Source organism: Vipera berus (assembly GCF_964194415.1).
Source record: "Vipera berus genome assembly, chromosome: 6".
In the NCBI taxonomy this organism is placed as follows: domain Eukaryota; kingdom Metazoa; phylum Chordata; class Lepidosauria; order Squamata; family Viperidae; genus Vipera; species Vipera berus.
In genome coordinates, this window is record NC_138208.1 from 33676269 (window position 1) to 33690864 (window position 14596).

General features: G+C 43.8%; 1 protein-coding gene across 2 annotated transcripts in view; it reads left to right on the forward strand.

The window, feature by feature from the left end:
• Positions 1 to 14596, forward strand: part of IMMP2L (inner mitochondrial membrane peptidase subunit 2) — a 292279-nt gene that overhangs the window by 206518 nt on the left and 71165 nt on the right. Inside the window, exon 5 of one of the 2 annotated variants that reach the window (XM_081331109.1) lies at positions 10960 to 11062. The exons of the other annotated variant lie outside the window; for it this stretch is intronic. Within the exon in view, the coding sequence (XP_081187235.1) occupies positions 10960 to 11062 (103 nt within the window). The remainder of the gene's footprint in view (positions 1 to 10959; positions 11063 to 14596) is intronic. 2 annotated transcript variants of the gene reach the window in all.

A 14596-nucleotide genomic window follows, 5' to 3' on the forward strand; every position in this document is an offset into this window, starting at 1 on the left:
AAGGTAATAGTAATGCTGCTGGATTTCAGAATGAGGTGCAGCTTCATGTACAGTGTCTCTGCCACTTGCTTTTCTCTAAAAGCTAAACTGCCCTTTAATATTGGAATGTGTCCAAATGCTTTCTAATAGGATGATTCATAAAGGGCAAGTGGAGTAACAAATCATCATTAAGTCCAGGAAAGTGTCAGCAACCTCTTAGGGTAAGCAGCATTTTTGACTGCCATATCTATGATTTCTTTATATTCTCAGTTCAAAAGAGCACAAAGTAAAAGATTATTCTGCAAATATAGGACTAATTTTGATAGATATAGATTAAAAAGATTAAAAAAATAAGATTCATGAACAATTGAAAGCTAGCAAAGGTAGTGCAATTTCCTCTACCAATTGGGACTGTAATTCTATTGCTGAGCAATTTGTCATAAAGTGGAACATTGCATGCCCACATTGCTTAGTGATGGCAATCCACTCTTGACACCTACAGTCCCAGTTGCTGTTGTAATTTCATGACCACATGAAGTGGGAAGAGAGAGAAAGCTTGGGGGTGGGGGTAGGCAACAGGCAGGTGCTACAGAGGCAAAATATGGTAGTGACTTTCAACTCCCTGCTGGCTTCCCCATTGACTTTGCTTGTGGGAAGCTGGCAGAGAACTTTGGAAATTGTGATCCCAATGAATATGGTTTGCTGCAACATTTGTAATTGTAAACTGGGTACCCGGATTATGGTCACAGGAATGCAGGAATGCTGCAAAACCAAAGAGCAGATATAAACCCCCCCTCAATCACTGTCTTTGTAACTTTGAATAGTCTCTGACCAAGTGCTCATATCCAAGAACTAGCTGTATAGCCAATAAGGTGATTTTGACACAATGTTCTAAGAGAAGATTTAAAGTGGATTTTTTTAAAGAAGTTATCTGTATGTATACAGTACATATTCATTTTTCTGCTACACCACTGCAGGACTTCACTGCTTAACCTTTTTGAAGTACTGTAAGGATGTTTTATTTTTACTATTGTTGGTTGAACTATTGTGAAAATGACTTTAAAACATTCTTGATATTTATCATTTGGAAAATTAAGCAGATTCTATAAATAATAAAAAAAGAAAAACTAGATGCAGACAGATGCTTTGTAAAGGCAAGCAATGCTGAAATATATAGTAATAGATGTGATTAATAGTCCCTGCTTATCCAAATGGAATAACAGTGGCTTTCTGTACTTCTATAAATGTTATTGTTTAGAAGTCAAGTCCTCTGAAGCAAAGGGGTAGAGATTTGCAAAAAGCTCATTTTACACATATTACTTTTTTACTTTAAGGAATTATAGAATATAAAAGCTTAATTATCATAGTGTGGGTCAAGCTCCAATTTAAAAATGCATCATTAGAATGCCCCCCCCCCTTAAAAATAAGAGAGATCCACCTGTAGAGAAAACGAAACAGGTATAGAAGTAAGTCTGGTTTGTTGGGATATTCTGTATGAAACTTATTTAGCAATTTGGGTGCTCTGACATGACGTTTGTGGACCCACTCGTGGTGTTTCCATGCTACTAGGTATTGAGTTGCTCTATAATACTTCCTAGAATCTAGGATTTTCTTTTATCTCGAAGTGTTGTTCTCCTTCAACCATGATTGGAGGTGGGGGTTGAGTTTTGGCCATAAGGGTGATTGTTGTTCTCGTTTCAGCATGCTGCAGTGGAAAATTGGGTGTATTTGCCTGAGGTTCTTGGGTAGTTCTAATTCTACTGTTATTGGGTTTATGATTCTTTTAATTGGTAAAAGGTCCTATATATTTTGGACCAAGTTTTTTACAGGGCTGTAGGGATTGTAGATTTTCCTACAGTGAATAGTTTAGGGTCAACTCTTTTTTTTATCCGCTTGTGCTTTGTGTGCTTGTCTAGCTTCATCTAAGGCTTTCCTAACCACTGGCCAGGTGTTTTGTAATTGGGATATCCATTCTTTCAGTGATGGGATTGCTGGTTCGTTTGGGGTTATTTCTGGCATAGGGTTAAAACTTTGGCCAGTGGCTACTTGAAAAGGAGTGTAGTCTTTGCTGGAGTGGACTGCATTATTGTAAGAAACTTTGGCGAAAGGGAGTAGGTCCGTCCAATTTGGTTGCTGGAAATTAATAAAACACCTTAAGTATAGCTCAAGTACTGAGTTCAAAAAATCCATCTGTCCATTGCTCTGAGGATGATGACTAGATGACAGTCCCTGAGTCGTTCCTAAGAGGGATAAATTTTTTTTCCAAAATTCTGATGTAAATTGCACTCCCCTATCTGATATGATGTGTTGGGGTGCCCCATGCAGTCTGTAGATGTGCTGCACGAATAGTTTCGCTACGGTTTTGCAGTGGGGATCTTTTGGCAAGGGATAAAGTGCACTTGTTTGGAAAACAGGTCCGTAACCACCCAGATGACAGTGTTTCCATTGCTTTCTGGTAATTCCACTATAAAATCCCTCCAGGGGGCTGAGGGATTCACCACTGGTTGTAGCAGTCTGGGCAATTTCCTGTGAAACCCAGGAAACTTTGTAATTGCTTCTTTGTGCAAGGTGGTGCCCATTCTAGCACTGCCCTGACCTTCTCAGGGTCCATTTCGATGCCCTGTGTGGATATGCGATAGCCCAGGTAGTCTATTCTTTCCTGGTGGAATTTGCATTTTGATAGTTTGGCATATAGGTGGGCAGCTTGTAGTTTCTTTAAAACTGCTCTGACTAGGTTGACATGCTCCTCTTTGCACTCAGTGAAGATAAGGATGTCATCTAAATAAACCAGGACCCCCTTGAATAGGTGCTCCCTTAGCACCTTGTTGATTAATTGCATAAATACTGTGGCGGGCCCTTGTAGTCCAAATGGCAAAACTTTGAATTGGTAGCATCCAATTCAAAGAAATGTGGTTTTCTATTTGTCTCCTTCCTTAATCCTAACATGGTAGTATGCTTCTGCTAGATCTAGTTTGGTAAAAATTCTTCCTTTCGATAGATGGATAACATGTCCTTCATGAGGGGTAGGGGGTACAGGTAACTTTCACTGATTGCATTCAGGGAGTGGTAATCCACACACAAGGGCAAAGTGCCATCCTTCTTCTCTCTAAATAGGACCGGGGCTACTTTGGACTTTGCAGGTTTGATAAATCCCCTTTCTAGGTTTTTATTTATGAATCTTTCCATCTCCTCCTTCTCTTTAGGGCTCATGGAGTACAATCTGGGCTTCAGGAGTTTTGCCCTGGGTTTGATTTCTATGGCACAGTCTGTGGGTCCATGAGGAGTGGGCTCATCCACCCATTCTTCACTGAAGAATTCAGCAAGGTCTCGGTATTCCTCCAGTATTTGGGGTAACCCCTTTCTGCTTTCTCCACTCCTGGGCTTGGTAGGGCAAGCATCATACAGGTCATAGTTTAGGCCGTTTTTTTAGTGGCTAAGGAGGATATCTTCTGGCCAGTTCAGCTTGTTGGTGATTGCCCGGAATTCTGGGGATGTCTCGTCCGTATTCTTCCATGTAGCTAAGAACTTGAGTTAGGAAGAACCCCAAGCATTGCGACTCTCCCCTGAATTTCCCATCCAGCAGCGGGAATCTTTGGATGGATCAGTACCTTCACCGCCAACGGTGTTGTCTCCCATCCTGATCAGCAGCTGCGGGTCAGGGGGAGTGGGGGTTGCCGATGCGGTAGCTGCTGTCTCGGTGGTCTTGGCAGATGTTCCCAGGACTTTAGCTTCCAATTCCCCTTCAATGTCTCTCTGGCTGCAGCCCAAGGTATTGGTGCGGCCGCGAGGTTCAGGTTTCTCATCCCTGAGAGAGCCGAGGGTTCTTTTCATCAGGTCAATAGCTTTTTCTAGGATCCAGTTTGAGTGCTGCGTGCAATCTCCTTCCTCTTTACTAAGGTGAAGGGGTTTTTCTCCATTTCTTGCTTCCATCCAGGTTGGTGGCTGCCTCGTCTTAGGGTCACCTTTCTTGATCTCTTCTCCCACTCATCTTTCTTTCCAATGCCCATCGACCACCAACGTTTGTGGTCATGTTTTTCCACCCCTTCTTCTTCTGAGGAGTAGGACGTCTCAGATCCCAACAGCTGGCAGGGTCCCTGCCAGAGGGAGGGCTCCCCCTTTACGGTGGTTTCTTCCTTTTTTTAAATAAAGATTTTATTAATTTTTCTCTTACATACATATGTTAATTTTTCAGCCAGCATGCTGTCTAGATTCCAAAGCACTACTACATAATCAATTCCTAATCCTTGGTTCTTTCCTCTAGCCATTTGTAGAATGACTCCCAGATTTGGTAGTATTCTGTTTCTTCTTTATCTTTCAATCTCATAGTTAATCTGTCCATCTCTGCACATTCCAATATTTTTTTAATTATTTCTTCCTCTGGTAGTACTCCTTCATTTTCCCAGTATTGCGCAAAGACTATTCTTGCTGCTCTTGTGGCGTGTAGAACCAAATATAAATTTTGTTTATTAATCTTTTCTTGCATTACATTTAATAAAAATAGTTCAGGTTAAAATTCCACATGTTCTCCCAACATTTTTTCTAATCAAGCATGTATCTTTTTCCAATAAGCCTTTGCTTTATCACATGTCCACCGAATATGATAATACATGCCTGAGTTATGTTTACATTTCCAGCATCTATCTGACATATTTTTAAACATTTTTGCTAATCTTGCTGGTGGCAAGTGCCATCTATAAAACTGTCAGAACCCACTTCAGCCCACATCTTAAGAAAGAAGGACTCTTGAAGACAAAGGTTTCCAAGCAGAAACTTTTACTAAGATATAGGAGATAGGAGGCATAATAGACAGGATCTGAGGAATCCCCTCACAGATCAATATTTTTAAAGTGTCCCCAAGCAAACCCCACCCCACAGTTCATTCGATCAGTTCCAGATCAGCCAATCTCCAGGTGGTAAGTCCATTGTGGGAAAGGAAAAATAACATCAATCTGGTTCCGTTTGCAGCATGATCATTTCCACAGCTCCTCACACCTCCTTCAGGGAAATAAACCAGATTCTGGAGGGTTGTATCTCTTCCCCCACCCCTTTTTCTAGTTGCCCGGTAAGGGAGGGAGGTTCAGAGAGAATGCATAGCATAGAAAGCAATTTGTTACATTACATAGCAGACAGGTGGATAAACATTGATGGAGGAAGTGAAAACAATAAAGCCCCCATGCCTGTCCCCTCTCCCCCTTGGGAATGGCAGAATCCAGGGGAAGATGAGATTTGGTTTTAGCACCGAGGAGATAGTTAGAAATGAAATATAAATGGATTCTGACAGTCAGTTATGACCCAAACTACAGTGTTTCCCAAGCATTTGGGGAGCTCCACAATAAAATCCATGGAAATCTCTTTCCAGGGTGCTGAAGGTTCAGTTTCTGTTTGGAGTAGCCCAGACATTTTTCCCTCCCTCCGTTTTACTGAAGCACAAATGGGGCAGCTGGAAACAGCTTTCAATGTCTTTCTTGAGTGAGGGCCCCCAGAACTGCCATTTAAGAATGTGTAGGGTTTTCACAAATCCAAAATGTCCTGCTATTTTTGAATCATGGCACATTTGTATAGTCCTTAGTCTTTGATTAGGTAGCATGTATAGTTTTCCACCTACCCATGCCAGTCCATCCTGCATGGAACAGAGGTTTTGTGGCTGCAGAACCATTCGTCTGTTTCTAAGGCTGCTGCATTCGTCTGTTTCTAAAATCCTGCTGCAATAACATTGTCCATGGATGTTTTCCCTTTCTGCTGAGCTCAGGGCTGCCAGATGATTTACAAGAAGGAGGAGCTTCACTATTTGTGCCCTGGAGCTGTTGTATTGCAGCATTCATGACAGAACACCAATCAAGAAGTTTTTTCTCCCCAAGCGCACGGTGAAATTGAAATGGTGAAAGTAGTGAGTCCACTGTGCTTGCTTTGGAGATAATTTCCAGGGGTTTTAAGAACTTCCAGGTTTTTGTGATCAGTCCAGACCTGGAATGGGATTTTGCTACTTTCTAAGAAGTGTCTCCATGTAAGGAGAGCCCATCTAACTGCAAAAGCCTTTTCCCACACTGCCCACTGTTCTGTTTTGGTTAGCTTCCGTGATGTGTACACACACAGCTGCAAGTTTCCTTCCTTATTATCTTGCAACAGCACAGCCCCCACCGCTATGTTGCTGACATCCACTTGGATGACAAAAGGTTTTCCTGGGTGTGGGTGTTTCAGTACCAGCTCAGCAAAGAAAAATTATTTAAGTTTTTCAAATGCCGCCTGGTATTCCATAGTCCATTTCAAGGGTTGGCTGGGTTTTGGTTTGTTTCCCCTTTTGTTTTTAATGTTGGTGATGGGAAGGGCTATTTGAGCAAATGAAGGGATTAACTGCTAGTAAAAGTTGGCAAATTCCAGAAAGCTTTGCAGCTGCTTCCTGATTTGGGGAGGGTACATTCCAGTACTGCCACAACTTATCTGGGTCCATTTCAACCCCTTCATGGGAGATTCAATATCAATATCAATCTTTTCTTTGTGAAACTCACATTTGGACAACTTGGTATACAGTCTGGCTGCATGGAGATTTTTAAGCACCTCCCTTACCAATTTTACATGCTCTGCTTTCGTTTCAGTGTAGATAAAGACATCATCAAAGTACACTACGACCCCTTTGTATAAATGTTCATGGAGCCCCTTGTTTGTCAGCTGCGGGTGCTCCTTGCAGGACAAAAGGGAGTACTTTGAACTGAAAACAACCTAGCGGGCAGTTGAAAGCTGTTTTCCATTTGTCTCCTTCCTTGATTCTGATCCAGTAACAAGCTTCCCATAAGTCTAGCTTTGAAAAAAAATCCCTTGGCCAGGTGGGCTAACATGTCGTTCATGAGGGGGAGGGGGTACATGTTCACCACACACACTACGTTTAACCCAGGATAATCCATGCAGAGATGAAGAGAGCCATCTTTCTTTTCTTGGAACAAAATGGGGGCTGCCACCCTAGGTTGAGCTGGATAGATGAACTCCTGGGCTAGATTTTTTATCAATGAAGGCATGCAGTTTGTCTAGTTCCCTAGGGGCTATTGAGTAAAGTTTAGGAAGTCCTAATGAGAGCAGAGACGAAGAGACCCATCTTTTTTCTCTTTGAACAATACAGGGGCTCCCACAGTAGACTTGGCCCATTTGATGATTCCCCTTGCTAGGTTTGTATCCACATACCGCTGCATATCCTCCATTTCAAGGGGGGACATAGCGTACATTCTTGGTCAGGGGAGTTTGGCCCCTGGTAACAGTTCAATGGAACAATCATTGGGAAGGTGAGGAGGCAAGGTATTGCACTCTTTCACACTAAATGCCTCCGCTAGGTCCTGGTACTCGCTGGGGATGAGCGGCTCACCAGGTGGCCTTAAGGCAGCCATGTGCGCTTGTTCATTGGGTGGGTTAAAATCCCCTGTAACATCTGTTGAATCAATGGGGTGATGGGCCCTATGGGTAATCTCACAGTTCTCATTCCTTATTCCCACCAGATAAATGGCTTCCATTTGTCTAGCCAGACTAGTCCTAAGATCACAGTCTCAGACATCTTTGGAGCTACCAGGAAGTGACTAAATTCCCAGTGCTCACCTATTTACAGGCATAAGGGCTCCGTTAATTGCATGACTAAAGTCTTTCCCATTAGGGAGCCATCGGCTTGCTCAAACCTCACAGGTTTGGAGAGCGGCTTAGCTCGTATACTTAGTCTCAAGGCACATGACAGGCTAATGATGCATCGGGAGCAGCCAGTAATGACTAGCACTTTCAGGTCTACTTGTCCCCTGACTTAGGGATTATGAGTTTAGCAGGCAATAAAAAAGGTAGGATGTGTCGACTCACCATCGGGTCATTCTCCCCTTCGTCATCGCTGTCAAAAAAGGTAGAACTGGGGTGGATCCAGTCTCAGTTCCTGCATCCTCCCTTGTGGGGGATGTGACCTGGACAACAGGTTCCTGTGTCATCCGATTGGATTTCTCTCCCTTTAGCCACTGTGCAGGTTTCTTTCTCACTGCTGGTCCTGGTCTGTTTTGCTGTTGGGGGAAGGGGACTGTGCATTTCGCTGCTCAATGTCCTTGCTGTCCGCACTGGAAACACTTAATTGCTGGGTCTACAGGTGGTTTGGGTCTTTCAGCCCTCACAGTAGTTGGCTATCTTCATGGGGTGATTGCCTTGGCTCGGGTTCAGGTAGGAGAGGCTTCTTATAGCTGGCAAGCTGAATATCTAATTTCACCATTGCCTGGTACCATTCATGCAGTTGGTCAGGCACAGCTCGGCAGATACATGCCAGAGAAAGGTAGTCATCTAACCCTTCTCTAAAAAGATGAATTATGGATTGCTCAGGCCATCTCTCTATCCGACTGGCTAGCTTTTGAAACTCCCGCATGTACTCCAGGGCAGGCAGCGCAGCTTATTTTATCTTGTGGATTTGCTCTTCCACTTTGAGGGCAATGGATGGGTCCTCAAATCTTTCCCTCAGCCCTAGGAGGAAAAGGAGGGGGTCCTCCAAGTCAGGGGCTTGCTTGTTATTGTGTCTCCAGTTGCTGCTGGCCCCACTCTGGTTGCTGATTTAATGGCTGCCAGGGCCCCCACTGCTGCTGGCCCCACTGGTCCTGCTGTATGTTCAGGGGTTGCACATTTGGGTCCTGCTGCTGCCACCCTTGCTGTTGTACTCCCACCAGCTCCTGATCTCCAGGCTTCTGCACCACCCCCAGCTGTTGCAAGGCTTCTATTAGCTGGGGCAAGCTCAGAGGTTGTTGGCCTTTCACTTGTGGGGGTTTCCCAACCTCCCATTGCTGCAGAGGCCCCAGGCTGGGGTCCTCTGTCGTTATGGGTCTGGAGGGCTTGGCAGGGGACTCCTGGGGCTGGTAGGCAGTTTGATCTGCAGACAGGATTTTCCACTCACCCAGATTCTCAGGGGTAGACGATCTGGCTGCTCTCCACCATTCTGCTTTTTAGGGGCTCTGGCACTCCAATCTCAAGGTGTGTGCAGTCTCTACTGGAGTGATTCCAGCCTGACAACCATCTGACCTCTGCTAACTGCTTGGATCCTGCTCCCAAATGGGAGTTCTGGAAAAATTCGACTTTCCACAGCATTCTATCTGTTAATTCCTGCTCTGAATTGTCAGCAGCCGCTAAGTTTCTATCCAACAGACTATTCTCTGTTTCCATGACAAAGATTCTCCTCTGAATCTTTGCCAACTTCTCTCAAGGCCATATACAATGGCAGGTTGCTTGAAAGAAAGCAGATTCTGGCATGATTTCATGGTTCCTATAAATGAGACAGTTCAAACAACATTCAGGCATTGTTTATATGAAAAGGCTTAATAATGAAACGAAACATTGGCACTCATGGAGGGATGCCAGAATCTGAAATCTCCTCCCTCCAAACCCATCATAACACACACACAATCCCCACCCTTATCTACACATTATAAATCACATTATCCAATTAGTTTTACATATGAGGTTTCACTTCCCATTCTGTATGCAGGCTTTTCTCATCTTCTCACAACATCCGAGTAGATTTCCTTCCCCCCCCCCAAATGAAGCAATTAAAATAACAGGCTGTCTCTTATATTGTCAGTGCAAAAACATGTCAATGTTTGCAGCATTGACATGGATTACATAACTCCAAAATATGTGGCCGGTAGTGAGAAAGGCATTAGAAGAGGCTAGGGAAGCTTACAAAGTGCAGGCAGATAAGAAGCAGGTAGAACCTAAGCGGTTTAAAGTTGGGGAGAAAGTATACTTGTCCACAAAATATTTAAAATCTCTATAGTCATTGAAAAAATTAGGGACAACGTTCTTGGGGCCATTCCCCATTAAAAGGGTTATCAAACCAGCAACTGTAGAATTGGAACTCCCAAAAATGTTAAGACAGGTTCACCTGGTATTTTATTGTAGCCTATTAAAACATGAACTAAACTCGCCTTTAAGGCCATGCTTCCTGCACCACCACCTATTATGGTGGAGGGGAAACAGCATTTTAAAGTCAAGGAGATCTTGGATTCTAGGAAGCACCATGGATCAATACAATACTTAATAGCTTGAAAAGATCTCCCATCTTCCGAGAATGAGTGGGTTCACAAATGACATGTCAGGGTTCCTAGGTTGTTAAAAAAAAATTCACGCTCAGTATCCTGATAAACCCGACTAAACTATATGTACTTTTCTCTCCCTGTTTCTCTCCCTATTTCTCTCCAGGTAGATCTCTCATTTTTAAAGGGGGCGGCGGCATGTCAGAACCCTGTCTTTCTATGGGCAGGGGGCTTCTTGTTTTTTTTCAGGTTCTGCCATTTTTCTGGGGTGAGGGACAAGCTTGGGGTTGCTCACATGTATTTCCTTTGCTTTGTTCCTTGCTCTATCCCTCTATCCTCTATGCTCTATCCCTCTATCCTATCAGGGGGAGAATGGAATGTGCCTCCGGCCATCTGCCTTATCTACAGGCAGAGAAGAAGAGACCTAACAGCCTTGGAAGCGGTGCTTTATCACTCCGTTTCCACAGTGTTTTCACTCCTGGAGATTGGCCTATTTGAACCGCCTGGATGGACAGTTGGGGTGGGGTTATCATTTACTCTTTTGACTATTGATTCATGTAGGAAACCCTCAGATCCTGCCTTATATCACTGCTGTCAACACCTTCTAATAAAAGTTCCTTTTGAAATGATGTCCATTTCAAGAGTTCTGCTTTATTGGGAGGACTGATTGAGACAGGTCCTTACAGGAGGATTCTGCATCCTGTACCTTGTTTTTCAGAAAAATAAATGACAGTTTTCAAGTCGGTATGATTGTATTTGCAAAGTGGATTTTGGGGGGACAGACGGCTGAGAGAAATTAAACAGTTACTTTGATATTTATAATTTTATTTTTTTAAAAAGGGATCAACATGCAAAAAATAAATAATCAATACACATTAAGGGTATAGCTAAAGTATTGGCTTTTTGTTTTGCTTTTTTTGCACAACTAACTTGTTCATTTACATTTTGCCTTCAGAACCATAGGCTATAAAAAGAAATATGTGAAAATTCCACATGGCTATATATGGGTAGAAGGTGATCATCATGGGCACAGCTTTGACAGCAATACTTTTGGTCCGGTAAGAACAGAATTATTGTACAAAACACTATGTTCATGTCATAAAATATATAATAATTTATTACAGTACAAAATATATTGTTGTTGTTAGTAACGAAGTCATGTCTGACCCATCGTGAACCCATGGACAACGTTCCTCCAGGCCTTCCTGTCCTCTACCGTCTTCTGGAGTCCATTTAATTTAATTTAATTTTAATTTATTAATATTTCTATACCGCCCTTCTCCCGAAGGACTCAGGGCGGTGAACAGGGCAAGAATAAAAAACACAGAAATTACAAAAGTTAAAAAATGATTAAATACATGCCCACTAAAAACAATTAATACATAGTAAACCCCAATAAAATACAATAAAAACCCCACCAATCCCCCATCAGGCCAGGCCGGCTTGTTCGAACAAGTATGTTTTTAGATCGCGGCGAAAGGAGCGGAGATCGGGCGCCGTCCGGAGCTCAACCGGTAACTGATTCCATAGTTCCGGGGCGCCCACAGAGAAGGATCTCCCCCTGGGGGCCACCAATCGACATTCTCTGACCGGTGGCACCCTGAGGAGGCCCTCTCTGTGGGAACACACAGGGCGGAGGGAAGTTGATGCCGGCAGCAGGTGTTCCCTAAGGTACTCCGGACCCCTGCCATGTAGGGCTTTAAACACCATTACTAGTACCTTGAATCTCACCCGGAAGACAACTGGTAACCAATGCAGCTCACGGAGCAGAGGTGTAACATGGGAGTATCGGGAGACTCCCAACACAACTCTCGCGGCTGCATTCTGTACCAGTTGGAGCCTCCGGGTGGTCCTCAAGGGAAGCCCCATGTAGAGAGCGTTGCAGTAGTCTAGATGAGAGGTCACGAGCGCGTGAGTGACCATGCATAAGTCATCCCGGTCTAGATAGGGCCGCAATGGCGCACCAGGCGAACCTGGGCGAAAGCCCCCCTAGTCACAGCCACTATGTGATCTTCCAAGGTGAGCCGTGAGTCTAGGAGGACTCCCAAGTTGCGAGCCCTATCTACGGGGGGTAATAGTTTAAGCTCAGGCCTACTGCTTCAGTGACTACATCCAGCCACCTCATTCCACCTTGTTCCTTTCTTGTTCCTTTCTTCTATTGCCTTTCTCTTTCTCAGAACTCCAGTGAGTTCTTCCTTCTCATTAGGTAGCCAAAGTATTTGAGTTTCAACTTCAGGAATGTTCTAAAGAACATTCAGGGTTGATCTCCTCTAGGACTGACCGGTTTGATCACCTTGCAGTCCAAGGGACTCGCAGGAATCTTCTCCAGCACCATAGTTCAAAGGCCTCAATTCTTTGGCACTCAGCCTTTCTTATGGTCCAAATTTCACAGACATACATTGCAACTGGGAAGACCATAGCCTTGACTATACACAGTTTTGTTGGCAGGGTGATGTCTCTGCTTTTTAGTGCACTGTCTAGATTTGCCATGGCTCTCCTCCCCAGGAGCAAGTGTCTTTTAATTTTTTTGGCTGCAGTCCCCATCTGCGGTGATCTTGGAGCCCAGGAAAATAAAATCTGTCACTACCTCCATTTCTTCCCCATCTATTTGCCAGGAATTGAGAGGGCCGGATGCCATGATCTTGGTTTTCTTAATGTTAAGTTTCAAGCCAACTTTTGCACTCTCTTTAACCTGCAACAAGAGGCTCTTTAGCTCCTCTTCACTTTCTGCCATCATCTGCATATCTTAGGTTGTTGATATTTCTCCTGGCAATCTTAATTCCAATTTTTGATTCATCTAGCCCTGCCTTTCTCATGATGTGCTCTGCATATAAGTTAAATAGGCAGGGCGACAGTATACAGCCTTGCCGGACTCCTTTCCCAAATTTGAACCAATCAGTGGTTCCGTGTCCAGTTCTCACTGTTGCTTCTTGGCCCACATATAGGTTTTTCAAGAGACAAATAAGATGGTCTGGTACTCCCATCTCTTTAAGAACTTGCCACAGTTTGTTATGATCCACACAATCAAAGGCTTTAGCATAGTCAATGAAGCAGAAGTAGATGTTTTTCTGGAACTCTCTAGCTTTCTCCATGATCCAGCGTATGTTGGCAATTTGATCTCTAGTTCCTCTGCCTCTTTGAAATCCTGCCTGTACTTCTGGTAATTCTCTTTTTTTTTATTAAAGAGTTTTACAAAAACAAAATTTTAGAATATATCCCCAAATCCCTCCCACCCCAAACCCACCCACTTCCCCCCCCCCACTTCCCAGAGCTAAATACAGGATTATAGTTACAATAATCATATTCTAAATAAAAATTATACATAATATACAATTAACCAAATTCATAATGTGCTCTAACTCCCCTTTAACATAACTACAAACAAAGTACCAATAACAATATCCCACTAAAATCTACTCATAAGCTAAATGGAACTTTTTAGTCCCATATTTGTTCTGAATATAATTTATCCATCTCCTCCAAACTGAAATATATCTTTCCTGTGAATGATCTTTCAAATAAGCAGAAATCTTAGACATTTCTGCAAGATTCGAAACTTTAAACACCCATTCTTCTATAGTGGGCAAACTATCCTTCTTCCAATATTGTCCCACCAGTAACCGTGCTGCTGTTATCATGTTCAACATCAAGTTAGTTTCTTTAACATCACAATCTACCACAATACCCAATAAAAACAATTGCGGAGAAAACTTTATCTTTCTCTTAAAAATCTTTTGAATGTTCCACCAAATTTTGATCCAAAAAGCTTTTATATTTCTACAACTCCACCACATGTGAAAATAGGTAGCTTCTAAACTACCACATCTCCAACATTTAAACTGTAAATTATGATACATGTTAGACAACTTCTTGGGATCCAAATGCCGTCTATAAAACATTTTATAAAAATTTTCTCTTAAATTTTGAGCCTGAGTAAATTTAGCATTTCTAACCCAAATTACCGTATATACTTGAGTATAAGCCGACTCGAGTATAAGCCGAGACCCCCAATTTCACCCCCAAAAACTGGAAAAAGTTGGTGACTTGAGTATAAGCCGATCCGCCGTTCTGCAAGCCTCCGCCGCCGGCTGCTTCGTTCCGCAGCGGAAAGAAGCAGGCAGGCTGCTTCGTTCCGCAGTGGAAAGAAGCAGCCTGCTTCGTTCAGGCTGCTTCGTTCCACAGCGGAAAGAAGCAGGCAGGCAGGGGGCGGAGGAACGGAGACCCGGCGACGTTTGGGGAGGTTTGGGCGCCTCTCCAAATATCCCCAAACGTCGCCAGGTCTCCGTTCCTCTGTGCCCTGCCTGCCTGCTTCTTTCCACAGCGGAAAGAAGCAGGCAGGCAGGGGGCGGAGGAACGGAGACCCGGCGACGTTTGGGGAGGTTTGGGCGCCTCTCCAAATATCCCCAAACGTCGCCGGGTCTCCGTTCCTCTGTGCCCTGCCTGCCTGCTTCTTTCCACAGCGGAAAGAAGCAGGCAGGCAGGGGGCGGAGGAACGGAGACCCGGCGACGTTTGGGGAGGTTTGGGCGCCTCTCCAAATATCCCCAAACGTCGCCGGGTCTCCGTTCCTCTGTGCCCTGCCTGCCTGCTTCTT